Below are 12,951 nucleotides of genomic sequence, written 5' to 3'. Positions count from 1 at the left end.
GCAACTAAGCATTTTCCTTGGAGTTCTGAATTTTCCCCTAGGAAGTATCCAGCCATGAATTCGGCTCCTTTATTTTCACAAAAATTCTGCTCAGATAAAGCAATTTGTGGGTAGTAGTCTTGACTAAGAATTGGAAGAAAATATGAAAACAGAGGCAGGGTATTTATAGTAGTGGCACAAAAAACCTTCAAATTTGAGTTTGGACATTTATGAGTATAAAAGTCTTTTGATTCCCTGACCACAGGGGGTCTTTTCCACTCCCACTTCACCCCATGTGGCAACCATACTCTTGCTGCCTGCTCTCTCCTCTCTGTCCTCCTGGCTCTCGTCCTTAGCCCCTCGCTCTCTGGTTCTTGGAATTTTGGGATTGATAATCTGGAACTCGAGCAGGAAGTGGGTGACCTGACAGAAGAAGATTAAACAGCCTGTTTCAGTTATCTTTGGCTACATAACAAGCCACCCCAAAACTTGGTGGCTGAAAGCAACAGCCATCTTATTATCTCTCAAGATTCTGTGGGTTAGCTGGAGCTCAGTGGGAAGATTATTTCTGCTGGTCTCATTTAGGGTATTGCATGCTGCTGCAGTCAGATAGTGGTAGGGCCGAAACCCCCAAGACAGCTTCACCCACATGTCTGGCAGGAGCCTGGGCTTGGCTGTGGCACTGGGGCAGCCGGGCTGTCTCCTGCCCCTATAATCTCAGGGCCTTTTTCTCTCCCTGTGATCTCTTCACGTAGTTCCTCCAGCAGGGTAGCAGGACTTAGCTGCTTGCTCAGGCCTCCAAAATGCACAAAAACAGAAATTGCCAGGCCTTCTTAAAGCCTAGGTTCAGGGCAGGCAGGGTGTCACTTCCTCCACTTCCTACTGGGTCGAGTGAGTCTCAGGGCCAGCCCAGATCCAGTGTGGTGGGGATCACACAGAAGCATTGAGTAATAGGAGGCTGCCTCGCACCAGCTTCGGAGGAAGATACCACAGTGCTTGACAACAGCTAATAGGATTCACACCTTTGTTAACTGCACTTATAAAGTAGTAATAAAAGTTAATATTGGCCAGGTGTGGTAGCTCACACTATAATTCTAGCACTCTGGGAGGCCGAGGTGGGAGGATCACTTGAGCTCAGGAGTTCAAGACCAGCCTGAGCAAGAACCCCCATCTCTATTAAAAAAAAAAAATAGAAAAATTAGCCAGGCACTGTGGTGCACCTATAGTCCCAGCAGGAGGGTCGCTTGAGCCCAAGAGTTTGAGGTTGCAGTGAGCTACGATGATGCCACTGCACTCGACCCAGGGTGACAGAGTGAGACTGTGTCTCAAAAAAAAAAAGTTAATATTCACCATTGGCATCATTAAAGTATTGAAATTATCAAATCACCACTTAGTTGAAAAAGAAGAAAAAAAGTATTGATATTAAACAAAATCATTTTATTACTTTGTTAATTGGGAATTTCAATTTTTGATACCTCTCATTCCTACCTTCCTTCCCTTCCAAATAGATACAGCATTATTTAGTTTCCCTTTTGAATCACTTCGTATTTTGTTGTTGTTGTTGTTGTTGTTGTTGTTGTTGTTGTTGTTAGACAAGGTCTTGCTCTGTGGCCTTGGGTAGAGTGCAGTGACCTAATCATGGCTCACTGCAACCTCAAACTCCTGGGCTCAAGTGATCATCCTGCCTTGGCCTCCCGAGTATCTGGGACTACAGGCATGTGCCACCATGCCCAGCTAATTTTTCTATTTTTTTGTAGAGACAGAGTCTAACTATGTTCCTCAGGCTGGTCTCGAACTCCTGGCCCCAAGCGATCCTCCCACCTCTGCCTCTCCGAGTGCTAGGATTACAGGCATAAGCCACCACCCCCAGCCCACTTCATACTTTTACATAATATACTTACACCTCTTTTTTAACTAATCAACTATATGTAGTTCATAAGGTGGGAGATATTATCACATCTGGCTCTCCCACGACCTTTCCTTTCCTATTTCTACCTGCTAACTTCAGTCTGCTGTAATTTGCATCATTGAGGTGTTGTGATTAGACTCGTTTTTCATTCTTCTCTATAGATTGATTCTAAAAGTTCAAATACAATAAGCAGAGTTTGCGTTATGATTTTCATACAACCATTTTTGAGGCTTACTCTAAGTATAGCCTAGGTACTGAGGATATAGCATTCCCAAGACACACAAAGCCCTCACTTTTGTGAAACTTACAGTCTAATGAGAGAAAGAGACAATCAACTAGAAAACAAATGCAAAATAAAACATTAAGTAAGTGCAATGAAGAAAAACAAAGCAGGGAAAAGAGATAAAGACCGACAGAGATGGAGGTAAGTTTTAAGCAGGGCAGTCAAGCAATAGAGTGACACTTGATTTTGAAAGAGGTGGTGATCACACAACATTGTGAACATACTAAATGACACTGAATTGTACACTTTAAAATGGTTATTTGTATGGAATAGGAATTTCACCTTAATTAAAAAAAAAAAAAAAAAAAAAACAAGAGAAAAAAAAACAAGTCACATTTGAATAGAAATCTGAATGGGGGAGAAGCTGTGTTTCTGTCTGGGAGAGGAATGTTCCAGGCAGAGGAGGAGCCAGTGGGGAAGCTTAGAGGCAGGAACAAGCCTGGTGTGCTCCAAGGATAGGCAGGCGGCCAGGGTGCCTGCAGCAGAGGGCGCAGGGGCAGAGAGACGCACTGACATCAGAAAGGCAGCTGGACCAGTCGAGGAAGGCCTTTGTGGACCTCTGGGAGAACTTGGACTTGGACTTTGAAGGAGAAAGCTTCAAACCCTCATCAGCTGCCTCCTTAGCCCTGACTCTGCTGGCTGCTTCCTCAGCCCCAACCCTACTGATCACCTCCTTGGTCACCTCCAATAAATACGTTTTAAATGAAAAAAGGAAAAGGGAGAGAAAAGAAGAGAAGGTGAAGGGAAAATTTGTGGCAATTTTCAATCTACCACACCTGCTGCACAGCGGTGGAAGCTAAAGGTGGAGTGGTCTTACTAGGGGAACCACGGACAACTATAAATTATCGTTCACTGCGCATCTAAGCAGAATAGTATGATTACACTTCCTTTTTTCTAAATCTTGTTTGTCAGAAAGAAGAAAGTCTTTTACTGTCATTTGATAGATGGTTTAGGTATGTATAGAAGGCCAGGTGTGATGGCTCTCACTTGTAATCCCAGCACTTTAGGAGAGTGAGGCAGGAGGACTGCTTGAGACCAGAAGTTTGACACCAGTCTGGGCAACATAGCAAGACCCCATCACTACAAAACAAATTTAAAAATTAGCCTGATGTGGTAATGCACACCTGCAGTCCCAGCTATTTGGGAGGCGGAGGTGGGAGGACCCCTTGAGGAGTTCGAGGCTGCAGTGAGTGGTGATCCTATCACTGCACTCCACAGAGCAAGATGCTGTCTCAAAAAAATAAATAAATAAAAACAGAAAAGAAAATACTTTTCCCTCATAATTTTGAAGGCATTGCTCCATAATATTCCAGCATACAATCTTGCTGATAAGTAATTTGAAGTCAACTTGATTTTCATTTCTCAATAGAAGGCCTGTTTTTGCTTTAGTTTGTTTTTGCCACTCTAAGCTTTTAGGACACTTCTCTATCTCTAGTCTTCAGAATTTTTACAATGCTGAATCTAGGCATAGGCTCGTTCCCTCCCTCCCTCTCTTTCTCCCTTCTTTTCCTCCTTCATGTCCTTCAATGCTAGAAAATGGTTATATCATTTCTTTTATAATTGTCTTTCCTCTGTTTTGTCTTTCATAACTCGTAGGAGTCCAATGTCAGGCTGCCTGGATTAGTCCTCCGTCCTTCTTAAGCTTTCTGTCATTTTTCATGTCTCTTGTTTTCCTCTAAGGCCATTTGTTTCTATCATGGTCTCTTTTGCTTCAGGTTTTCCTCATAAATCTGCCTAAGTGAGCTGAGCTTGTTGACTGATGGCTTCGCTGGAGGGAGAGCAGAAGAGGAACCTGGAGTCCCTAAAGCCAAAGTGCGGAGGTTTGTTCCATTACTGCTGCACCATCCTCTTTCTTTAGAGCGAACTGTTTTGTGTCGGGCTGGCTGCAGGGAGTAGGGCTCGCTGCTGGGTACAGACGGGGAGGAGGGCGGGTGTGGCTGGTGGTTCCAGGTGCAGATCTGAGTTGACACCGGTGTTTGCAGCTCCCTGCAGCACTCACTTCCTCTGAGCACCTAGCGCCGACAACCCATCTCTCCGAGGTCCTTCGAGGGCTGTCGGGTGTCCCCTGAGCTGTCTGCCTTCGTCCCTTCTCCAGGCTGCGCCCCTGTCCACGTTCCCTCACCGGTTATCCTCGTGCCCATTTGCCGTGCTTCTCACACCTGTGGAGATCTCTCAGCTGCTGTGGTTTCCCCTCCAGTTCTCTTTGTCGTTGCAAGTTTCTCAGAAGCTACTGGAGCAGAAAGCCTGGAGCACAACCTCACATAAAAGAGAAAAGTAGAAAACACCGCCTGTTCGAGAAGCCGTTTTCTTCCTCTCCCTGTGTTCCTTTCTGAATTTATAAAGTAGCATCGACAATCTTTTGAGAGTTCTGGGAATGGGCTTCTGCCCTTTTCCAGCCTGCCTCAGCCCCTCTTCTCCTGCAGAGTAAATCATCTGCCGGGTGAGGGCAGGAAAGGACCCGACGTGTAGGCCGCGTGGACGTGTGGCCGCCCCTCTCTCTCTGAGCAGCTTCTCCTCGGGCCTGATCCTCCTCTGGGACACGCTGCCCTGCGCAGGAGGGAGCCTTGCCCTGTGCAGGGTGGGGGAGTTAACTCTGAGTGAGAAACAGTAAGAAACGTAATTCTGATCACAGGTCAAGCTACAGTCTCTAATCTAGGTGTATAGTAGTAAAAATAAAAAAAATGTCATGTCATCTCTCTGACTGCTGGGTTCAGTTCACAATTAATTAAGAAACCACAATGGAAAATCGACATAACTAATTATCACCTCTCAACCCCAATGCTTAGGATCTCTGCTGAATTTATAATTATCTTTAAAGCTCTAGTAACCTGTTTTTATTATAGTTTAATGTGTGCTAATTCAAGAAAATTTGAAGGTAGAAGAAAGAATATCACCATCCAAACCCAACTTCCTTTAATATTTTGTACTACTCCAAGGCTTTTTTTTTTTAACTTATTTTCTTAAAGAATTCTAATCTGGTTTTACAGTACATTTAAGTAAACCTTAAATAATGTATAGAAACTCAAATTCATTACATGCACATGTAACCCGAAATATATAACATGAAAGTAGAAAAAGGAAGTTACCACCCAAACCTAACTCCTTTTACCATTTTGGTGTATTTTCTATTCTTATCTTTTTTTCCTTTTTTTTTTTTAGACACAGTCTCACTCTGTTGCCTAGGCTAGGGTTTCCTGGTGTCAGCCTAGCTCACAGCAACCTCAGATCCTTGGACTCAAGCAATCCTTCTGCCTCAGCCTCCCGAGTAGCTGGGACTACAAGCATGTGCCATCATGCCCAGCTAATTTTTTTTCTATTTTTAGTTGCCTGGTTGATTTTTTTCTATTTTTAGTAGAGACAAGGTCTCACTCTTGCTCAGGCTGGTCTCAAACTCCTGCCCTCAAGCGATCCTGCCAGAGTTCTAGGATTACAGGTGTGAGCCACTGCACCAGGCCTCTATTCTTACCTTTGAATTTCTCTTCCTACCTTTGAATTCATTACTTGCCTTTAAAACATATATTGATGAGTCCCGCAGAGTATTTTTGGAAACTAGAACTCATTTAAATTTGCATGTAACCTTGGTTGTTGGCTTGATTTTTCTTGTTTTATTTTCCTAATGCACCCTGTTCCGTTGCTAAAGAAAACCACCTGTGGTGTGGGGTGTTCCTAAACACCTGGAAAGTAGTTCTCTGGAGGCTGAAGGACAGTAGGGTGGGACTATGGAAGGTGTCCATGACTAGGACTCTCTGATCAAGTTGAAACAAAAGAATAGAGTGTGTTATCCATTGAATTGACATCTAGGCACTGTTCCAAGTGATTCGGTATTTCCAGGGCATATTATTAACCTCATCCTTGTTTTTCCAAATGGAATAGGAATATTTATTTGCCTCTGGAATCCTAATAGGATGGGGAGAGGATGCAGCGTCTTGGCAGAACCCCACCCAATAGAAGGGAAGTGCCCAGTGGCCAATACATTGACAGCAAAACGGGTGCCTCACATCTGCCTCTCCCACAACATAACTCAGATCCAAGTCAAAGTCTCACGGAGATGAGCCTCACTCATGGAACCTAGATCCAAAATCTCCACCATAACTCAAAGTAGCCTGGAAAAGGTAGTTTTTCACATTTTATATTGAGAAGTGGGATTTACATTTGGGGGAACCATCAAAATGTGGAGAGAGGGTTGTAAAGAGTTTAAGTAGTCTCATAGGAAAAGACGTTCCCCACACTCCCCACCTCATGACAAAGCATTATAAATATTTCACTAAAGTCACTTAATAGGCTCTCCTAGGCTACAGTATTCTACAAATACTCTAATATGCTGAAAGCCAAGGAATCAATGGAAGCCCCACTGCCTTAGTCCATTTTTGTGTTGCCATAAAGGAATAACTGAGGCTGGGTAATTTATAAAGAAAAGAGGTTTATTTAGCGCATCGTTCTGCAGACAGTACACAAATTGCAGCTCCAGCGTCTGCTTTTGGTAAGTGCTTCAGGCTGCTTCCACTCTTGGTAGAAGGAGGAGGGGAGCCAGGGTGTGGAGAGCACATGATAAGAGCAGAAGCAAGAGAGCAAGGAGGAGGGGCCGGGCTCTTTTCAGCAACCAGTGCTGGCAGGAACTAAGAGGGAGAACTCACTCACTCCCAGGAGAAGGCACCAATGACGATTCCCCACCCCCATGATCCAAACACCTCCCACTATGTCTCCTCTCTAACACTGGGGATCAAATTTCAACGTGGGACTTGGCAAGGCCAAACAAACCATAGCCAAACCATTGCAACCCCACTTTCAAACCACCGTGTCATGAAACCCCTTTCTCTCATATGTGGTTGAGTGGGGGTGCCAGGATTGGCCTATATGCTAAATATTAGAATGTTTCATTTTTGTCTTATTTTCCAGATAAAAAAATGAATAGAAAAAAATGATATTTTCCTCCCATGGGATCTTCTTGTGTACCCACCCTAGGAGCATGTTTTTCCCTTTGGAGATGCCTGCTCCAGACCAGTGAGTCTCAAAAACCATTTGGTTTTTCCGGACCACAGCAAATGGGAAAAATACGGACAATAAAATAAGTTTTTCTAAAGCTAAATTATTAATAATTCAAACGGCTCTCCTTAATTTTGGCATTTTTTTAAAGCTGAAGTGTCTTTTCATTAAAAAATAATGGTGGTAGGACAATGGTAGTTTTAATTAAGCACTTTCTTGGCAACAACAACTACAACAATAATAAATAAGCATATTCAATCCTTCTAAAATATTTTTAAATTTAACTCTGCTGTGGGAATAAAAAAATTGTAATTTACTGTTAATGCAAATTAATATAAAATGGTGCAGCCACTATAGAAACTTTGGTGGCTCCTCAAAAAGTTAAACATAGAATTACCATATGGTCTACCAGTTGTACTTCTGGGTATATACCCCAAAGTATTGAAAGCAGGAATTCAAACAGGTACTTGTACACCAATGTTCATATCAGCATTATTTACAGTAGCCAAAAGGTGGAAAGTACCCAAATGTCCATCAGTAGATGGATGGATAAACAAAATGTGGTATATACATACGATGGAATATTATTCAGCCTTAAAAAGGAAGGAAATTCTGACACATGCTACAACAGGAATAAACCTTGAAAACATTATGCTAAGTGAAAGAAGTCAAATACAAAAGGATTATTGTATGATTACACTTATATGAGGTACCTAGAATAGTCAAGCTCATAGAGACAAAATAGAATAGTGGTTACTAGGGGCTGAGGGGAGGGGGAATAAGAAGTTATTGTTTAATGAGCACAGAATTTCAGTTTGGGATGATTAAAAAATTCCAGAAATAAATAATGGTGATGGTTGCACAACACTGTGAATTTATTCAATGCCACTGAATTGTACACTTAAAAATGGTTAAATGGTAAATGTTATATATTTTACCACAATTTAAAACAAGCAAAAAAGGAACAAACTATTGATATATGCAACAACATGGATGAGAGATTTGCCATCTCAGACAAATTGAGTGAAAGAATCCAGATGTTAAAAAAGTGCGTGATTCCATTTATACAAGTTCAAAATATGTATACATATTGTTAAATAAAATTTATAGAAAGGAAGCCATTGGTTTGGACTGAGCTTCTGTCCAGGCCCCGACACACCAAATCAAAATGGAGTCACTCATGCTAAAGTTCCATGTCACCAAACTAAGTTGTTTGCCTGACCTTCCAAGAAATCAGGAGAGAGATAACAGCCAAATCCCCAACAGGCCAGTCTTAGCCCAGCTCTGCTTTAACTCTACAAGGGAAAGTAACTTTGAAATGATCGATCTGCTTTTGTTCCCTGTTTCTGCTTTCTTTAGCCATTTTCTGCCTCTAAAGCCAACTTCCTCTCCTCAGTTCATTGGAGCACCTTTTCTGAATTTTCAGAGGAGATGTTGCCCGTACTCATGAATCACAAATAGAATCCAATTAGATTATGTAAGTAAATTTGTTGTAATTTTGTCTTTTGATACCAACTTGTAGTGATAGAAATCAGAACAGTGGTTGCCTGTAATTAGGCTGGGGTGAGTAAGATTGACTGGAAAGGGGCACAGGGTACTTTCTCCAGTGATGAAAATGTTCTATATTTTGATTGGGGTGATGGTTACAATTGGTGGTTTACACAATTGTCAAAACTCATGGAATTGTACACCTAGTTATTGCACTCTGTATAAAGTATATGTCAATTAAAAGTAAAACAGACAAAACAATATGATGGAAAAAATAAAACTAAAGTAAAAATGTTTTTAATTAAAAACAAATAAAAATTTAAAAATAGAGGTGTGGGACATTGCAAACTAAAGAGGTACAACAAAATGCTGCTTCAAGAATTTAGATTTTTAGGAAGGGGTTGCAGCGGAGAAAAAAAGAAAAGAATTTAGATTTTTCTGAGTAACCATCACTCATCTCTTTACTGCCCAGTGAATGTCAACATGAAAAAATCTACAACTCTCAAGAAAAAATATTTTTTCACTGTTTCTTGTTTTTTTTTTCCATTTGTTTCTTTGTTCTAGCTATTAAGATAACTTAACATTCATCAGAAAAAGAGTTCCAAAATATTGCTTTCCCAAGTATCTCCTTTATGGTCCATGTATTCTTGAGAATTTCCTGATTATAGAAAAATACTCCCCCTACATACTAGTTTTACTCTATGGTGTTCTATTCAGTGGGGTTTTAATTTTGGGAAAACAAATTTGGTCACAAAAAGATTCTGCTTGGTTTTCTGCTGAAAAAGGCCCAAGCAATGGATTAAATCATCCATGCAAACGACAATGTAAATCCCAACCAAACCTTCTCAGAACCACATTCAACTTCCTGGGTAGCAGGGCAGAGCCTGGGGAAATAGGGGAGCCCGGGCTACAGGGAAGTAGGAAAAGATAGACGGAGGAGGGAGTATCCCATTTGTTTTCGGTGCCATGTACTGTTTTAGGTGCTTTACTGTAATTAAGTCGTGTTTTAGGTGCTTTACTGTAATTAAGTCGTTTACAGAATATAAACAAAGGTATGGAAAAGAGATTCGAACAGAGGTCAAAAACTTCCTTGCCTATCTTCACCCACCAAGTACAAAATCATATCTTAGCAGAAGCTGACAATGACAGATTCCAGGAAGGACTGGGTGGAGGTAGCTGCCAAGAACAGTCACCTCCTAGGAAGTCTAACACCTCCCTACCCCCCCCAAACAGGTGGCTGGGCTTTTGCAAGACTTAGCTAAACAACCAGTACAAGAAAGTATGTGTTTAATTTTGGAGAGAGGGCCTGCTGTTTTATAAGATTATTTTTAATTAGTTATTTTCTGGGGTTTGATTAAATTTGGAAATAATTGCATCTTGGGAACTATTTCAGAACCTCAGATTGTAAACCTAGGGTTGCCTCAGGAATTCGGGGATGGGTTGTCACCCTGTGACCAATTGCCAGTCCTGAAAACAAGCATCCTTTGTCTACAGAAGAGGTCGTGGCCATGCAAATTTTTCTAGTTCTCTGCCTGGAAAGAGAATCCCATCTGGCTGACTTCTCTTTTTTCTCTATTTTCTTGTATGAAATATGCAAAACACAAATGCATGAGCCGCCAGAGCAGCAGATTATGTCGCCTGAATATTGCAGATAAAATTGAAACATAACAAGAAGTTAAGATTTTCCCTTGGGGAAAAGCATGTAAAAGACACTTTATTTGCATAATGATATTATAAAATTTTTAATAAATCCAGAATGGGAAGTCAAATAATTACGGGGGAAAAAAGAAAATTGTCAGTTTGAAAAATTCAGTCATAAATAAACTATAAGAGATACCGTTTTAAGGATCTAGAATATTTAAAACCGGGAAGTGAACTCATTTTATAAATAGAAAAACCTAAGTTTTTTTTATACTGTTAAGATTATATAGTCTGACCCATTTCTGTTTATCACTTTGCAATTTACAAAGCACTTTCACACCCATTATACTACCTGATACTCATGACAATCTACGTGGTAGGTAGGGCAGCTATTATTAGATCTATTTGATAAATGAAACTGAAACTCAGAACAGTTTTGGCCAAGGTCATACATGAGCTTTAGTTGGAACCCACACACTCAGGTCTGGACATTCAAAAATCCTGAACTAGGCTGGGCGCGGTGGCTCACGCCTGTAATCCTAGCCCTCTGGGAGGCCGAGGCGGGTGGATCGCTCGAGGTCAGGAGTTCGAGACCAGCCTGAGTGAGACCCCGTCTCTACTAAAAATAGAAGGAAATTATCTGGCCAACTAAAAATATATATAGCAAAAAAAAATTAGCCGGGCATGGTGGCACATGCCTGTAGTCCCAGCTACTCTGGAGGCTGAGGCAGAAGGGTCGCTTAAGCCCAGGAGTTTGAGGTTGCTGTGAGCTAGGCTGATGCCACGGCACTCACTCTAGCCTGGGCAACAAAGTGAGACTCTGTCTCAAAAAAAAAAAAAAAAAATCCTGAACTCTGTACACAGTATCCCACTGCTTCTCTTCTCTTCCTGAAAATATTATGAAACTAAATAAGTTAATCACAGAGCAAACCCCTTAGTTAATTATATTTACAAGTACAAATTTAGAAGGATGTTATAGCGGGTGGTGAAGACCATGGAATGTGAAACCACTGCTTAGCTGTGCGACTTGGAGTAAGCTACTAAACATTCTGTGCCTCAGTTTACTCATCTGTAAGGCAGGAATAATAAAAGAATTTACCTAATAAGGATTTTGAAAGCAATAAATGAATAATACATGTTAAACACTCAGTAGAGTGCCTGGCTCATTTAATCATTTAATAAGTGCAAAGTATCATTATCTTTGCAAATTAACTTTTATGTTTAGGTTATTCCGATAAGCATTGAGATATTTTAAATAACTATGTATGTGTTGTATTATATAGCTCCTAAAACTATGCAAATTAAAGCCTGAAACTAAATATCCTATTTCCCTATCGCTAGTTCGCTCTTGCCAATTATAAATAAGTTTCTCTGTTATCTGATGAGACCTCAGAGTCAAATGAACTAGTCTCAAGTCATAACAAAACACTGCAGTTTATATCAACCCTGAATCATCCTAGACTAAGAATAATGGGGACTTCAGTATAATTGCAAACAGCCTTTTGCCCCTTCTAAAATAATGGTCGAACACCTCCCTTGTTCAAATACATTTCTTATGTAGAACATTGTTAGATACCAGATCCCCTCAGGGAAATATTAAGTAGCAGACTTTGTTCTTACCCTCAAGATTCAGTCTAAAAACAGGCAAAGACACAGTTAGGAATAGGATGCTCTCAACAACACCTGGGGCCAGGTGGGAAGAACATAGAACAGCCTGAAGGGGATTCTATCAGGTAAGTGGGGGACTGGTTGGACATGAAAAAGAATGATAGCACACAAAAATCAGCATATCGAATTTCCAAAGTCTATGAATCTAGTCACTGACCTGGGTTTACAAAAAAATCCAAAAAACAAAAAGAAACCCACTAAGTCGATGAATCTGTAGAGATGGCAGGTGGTTGGGGAGAGAGAAGGAAAGCTTTTCTGTATAGAAGAATGCCAACTAATAACTATTCAAAACATGATGGAAATTCACCATTTTGCAACCCAGTGTTAAAATTAATTCAAGCACGGATTATCTAAACCAGTGGTTCTCAAATGTCAGTGTGCCTTGGAATCACCTGGAAGCTTGTTAAAACACAGATTACTGAATGCCGCTCCCAGAGTGTCGAATTCAGCAGGTCTGGGGTAGGATCCAAGAATTTGCTTTTCTATCAAGCTCCCAGATGATGCCAGTTCGAGGATCACTCTTTGAGAACCACTGATCTAAACAATCGGGTGATGGGTTTCTGAAGAATACAATATTCACATAAATAAGGGTTTTCCAAAACTAACATTTAGAAAGAAAAATAAAAAGAATCAAAGTAAATTAGAGTGATAGAAATTACCAACACCCTTTTCTGACTAAGTTCATACATTGCTGAACTTGTATGACCAGATGTTATCTGTTGCTGGAATCGCATGATCTGAAGAGGCTGGACCTTCCCTGAAATGCCAGATCACATCTAAATTTCAAGAACACTTTCGGACCAAGGGTTCTAGTTTTGTTTCTACTATTAACAGATTTGTTAGACCTCAGGTAAGCACAGTTGACCTTTGAACAAAGCAGTTGAAAATTTGCATATACCTTTTGACTTACCAAAAACTTAACTACTGAGCCTACTGTTGACCAGAAGCCTTATCAATAACATAAACAGTCTATTAACAAAGATTTTGTATGTTATGTGTA

The 12,951-nt window shown here is 40.8% G+C and overlaps 1 protein-coding gene across 2 annotated transcripts in view; it reads left to right on the top strand.

Moving 5' to 3' along the window:
* The window catches only part of CDKL4 (cyclin dependent kinase like 4), a 61,140-nt gene extending 56,755 nt beyond the window's left edge, over nucleotides 1-4,385 (top strand). The window contains exons 10-11 of one of the 2 annotated variants that reach the window (XR_006734667.1): nucleotides 3,887-3,991; nucleotides 4,267-4,385. Coding sequence is in view for 1 of the 2 variants with exons in the window: in XM_045549450.1 (XP_045405406.1) it covers nucleotides 3,887-3,913 (27 nt within the window). In the remaining variant the exon portion in view is untranslated. Of the gene's footprint in view, nucleotides 1-3,886 lie in introns of both variants that reach the window. The other variant, XM_045549450.1, reaches the window with a different exon arrangement.
* Nucleotides 4,386-12,951: the final 8,566 nt, after the last annotated feature.

Source organism: Lemur catta, chromosome 4, assembly GCF_020740605.2.
Source record: "Lemur catta isolate mLemCat1 chromosome 4, mLemCat1.pri, whole genome shotgun sequence".
Lineage (NCBI taxonomy): Eukaryota > Metazoa > Chordata > Mammalia > Primates > Lemuridae > Lemur > Lemur catta.
This window is presented reverse-complemented; position numbering and strand designations above follow the sequence as displayed.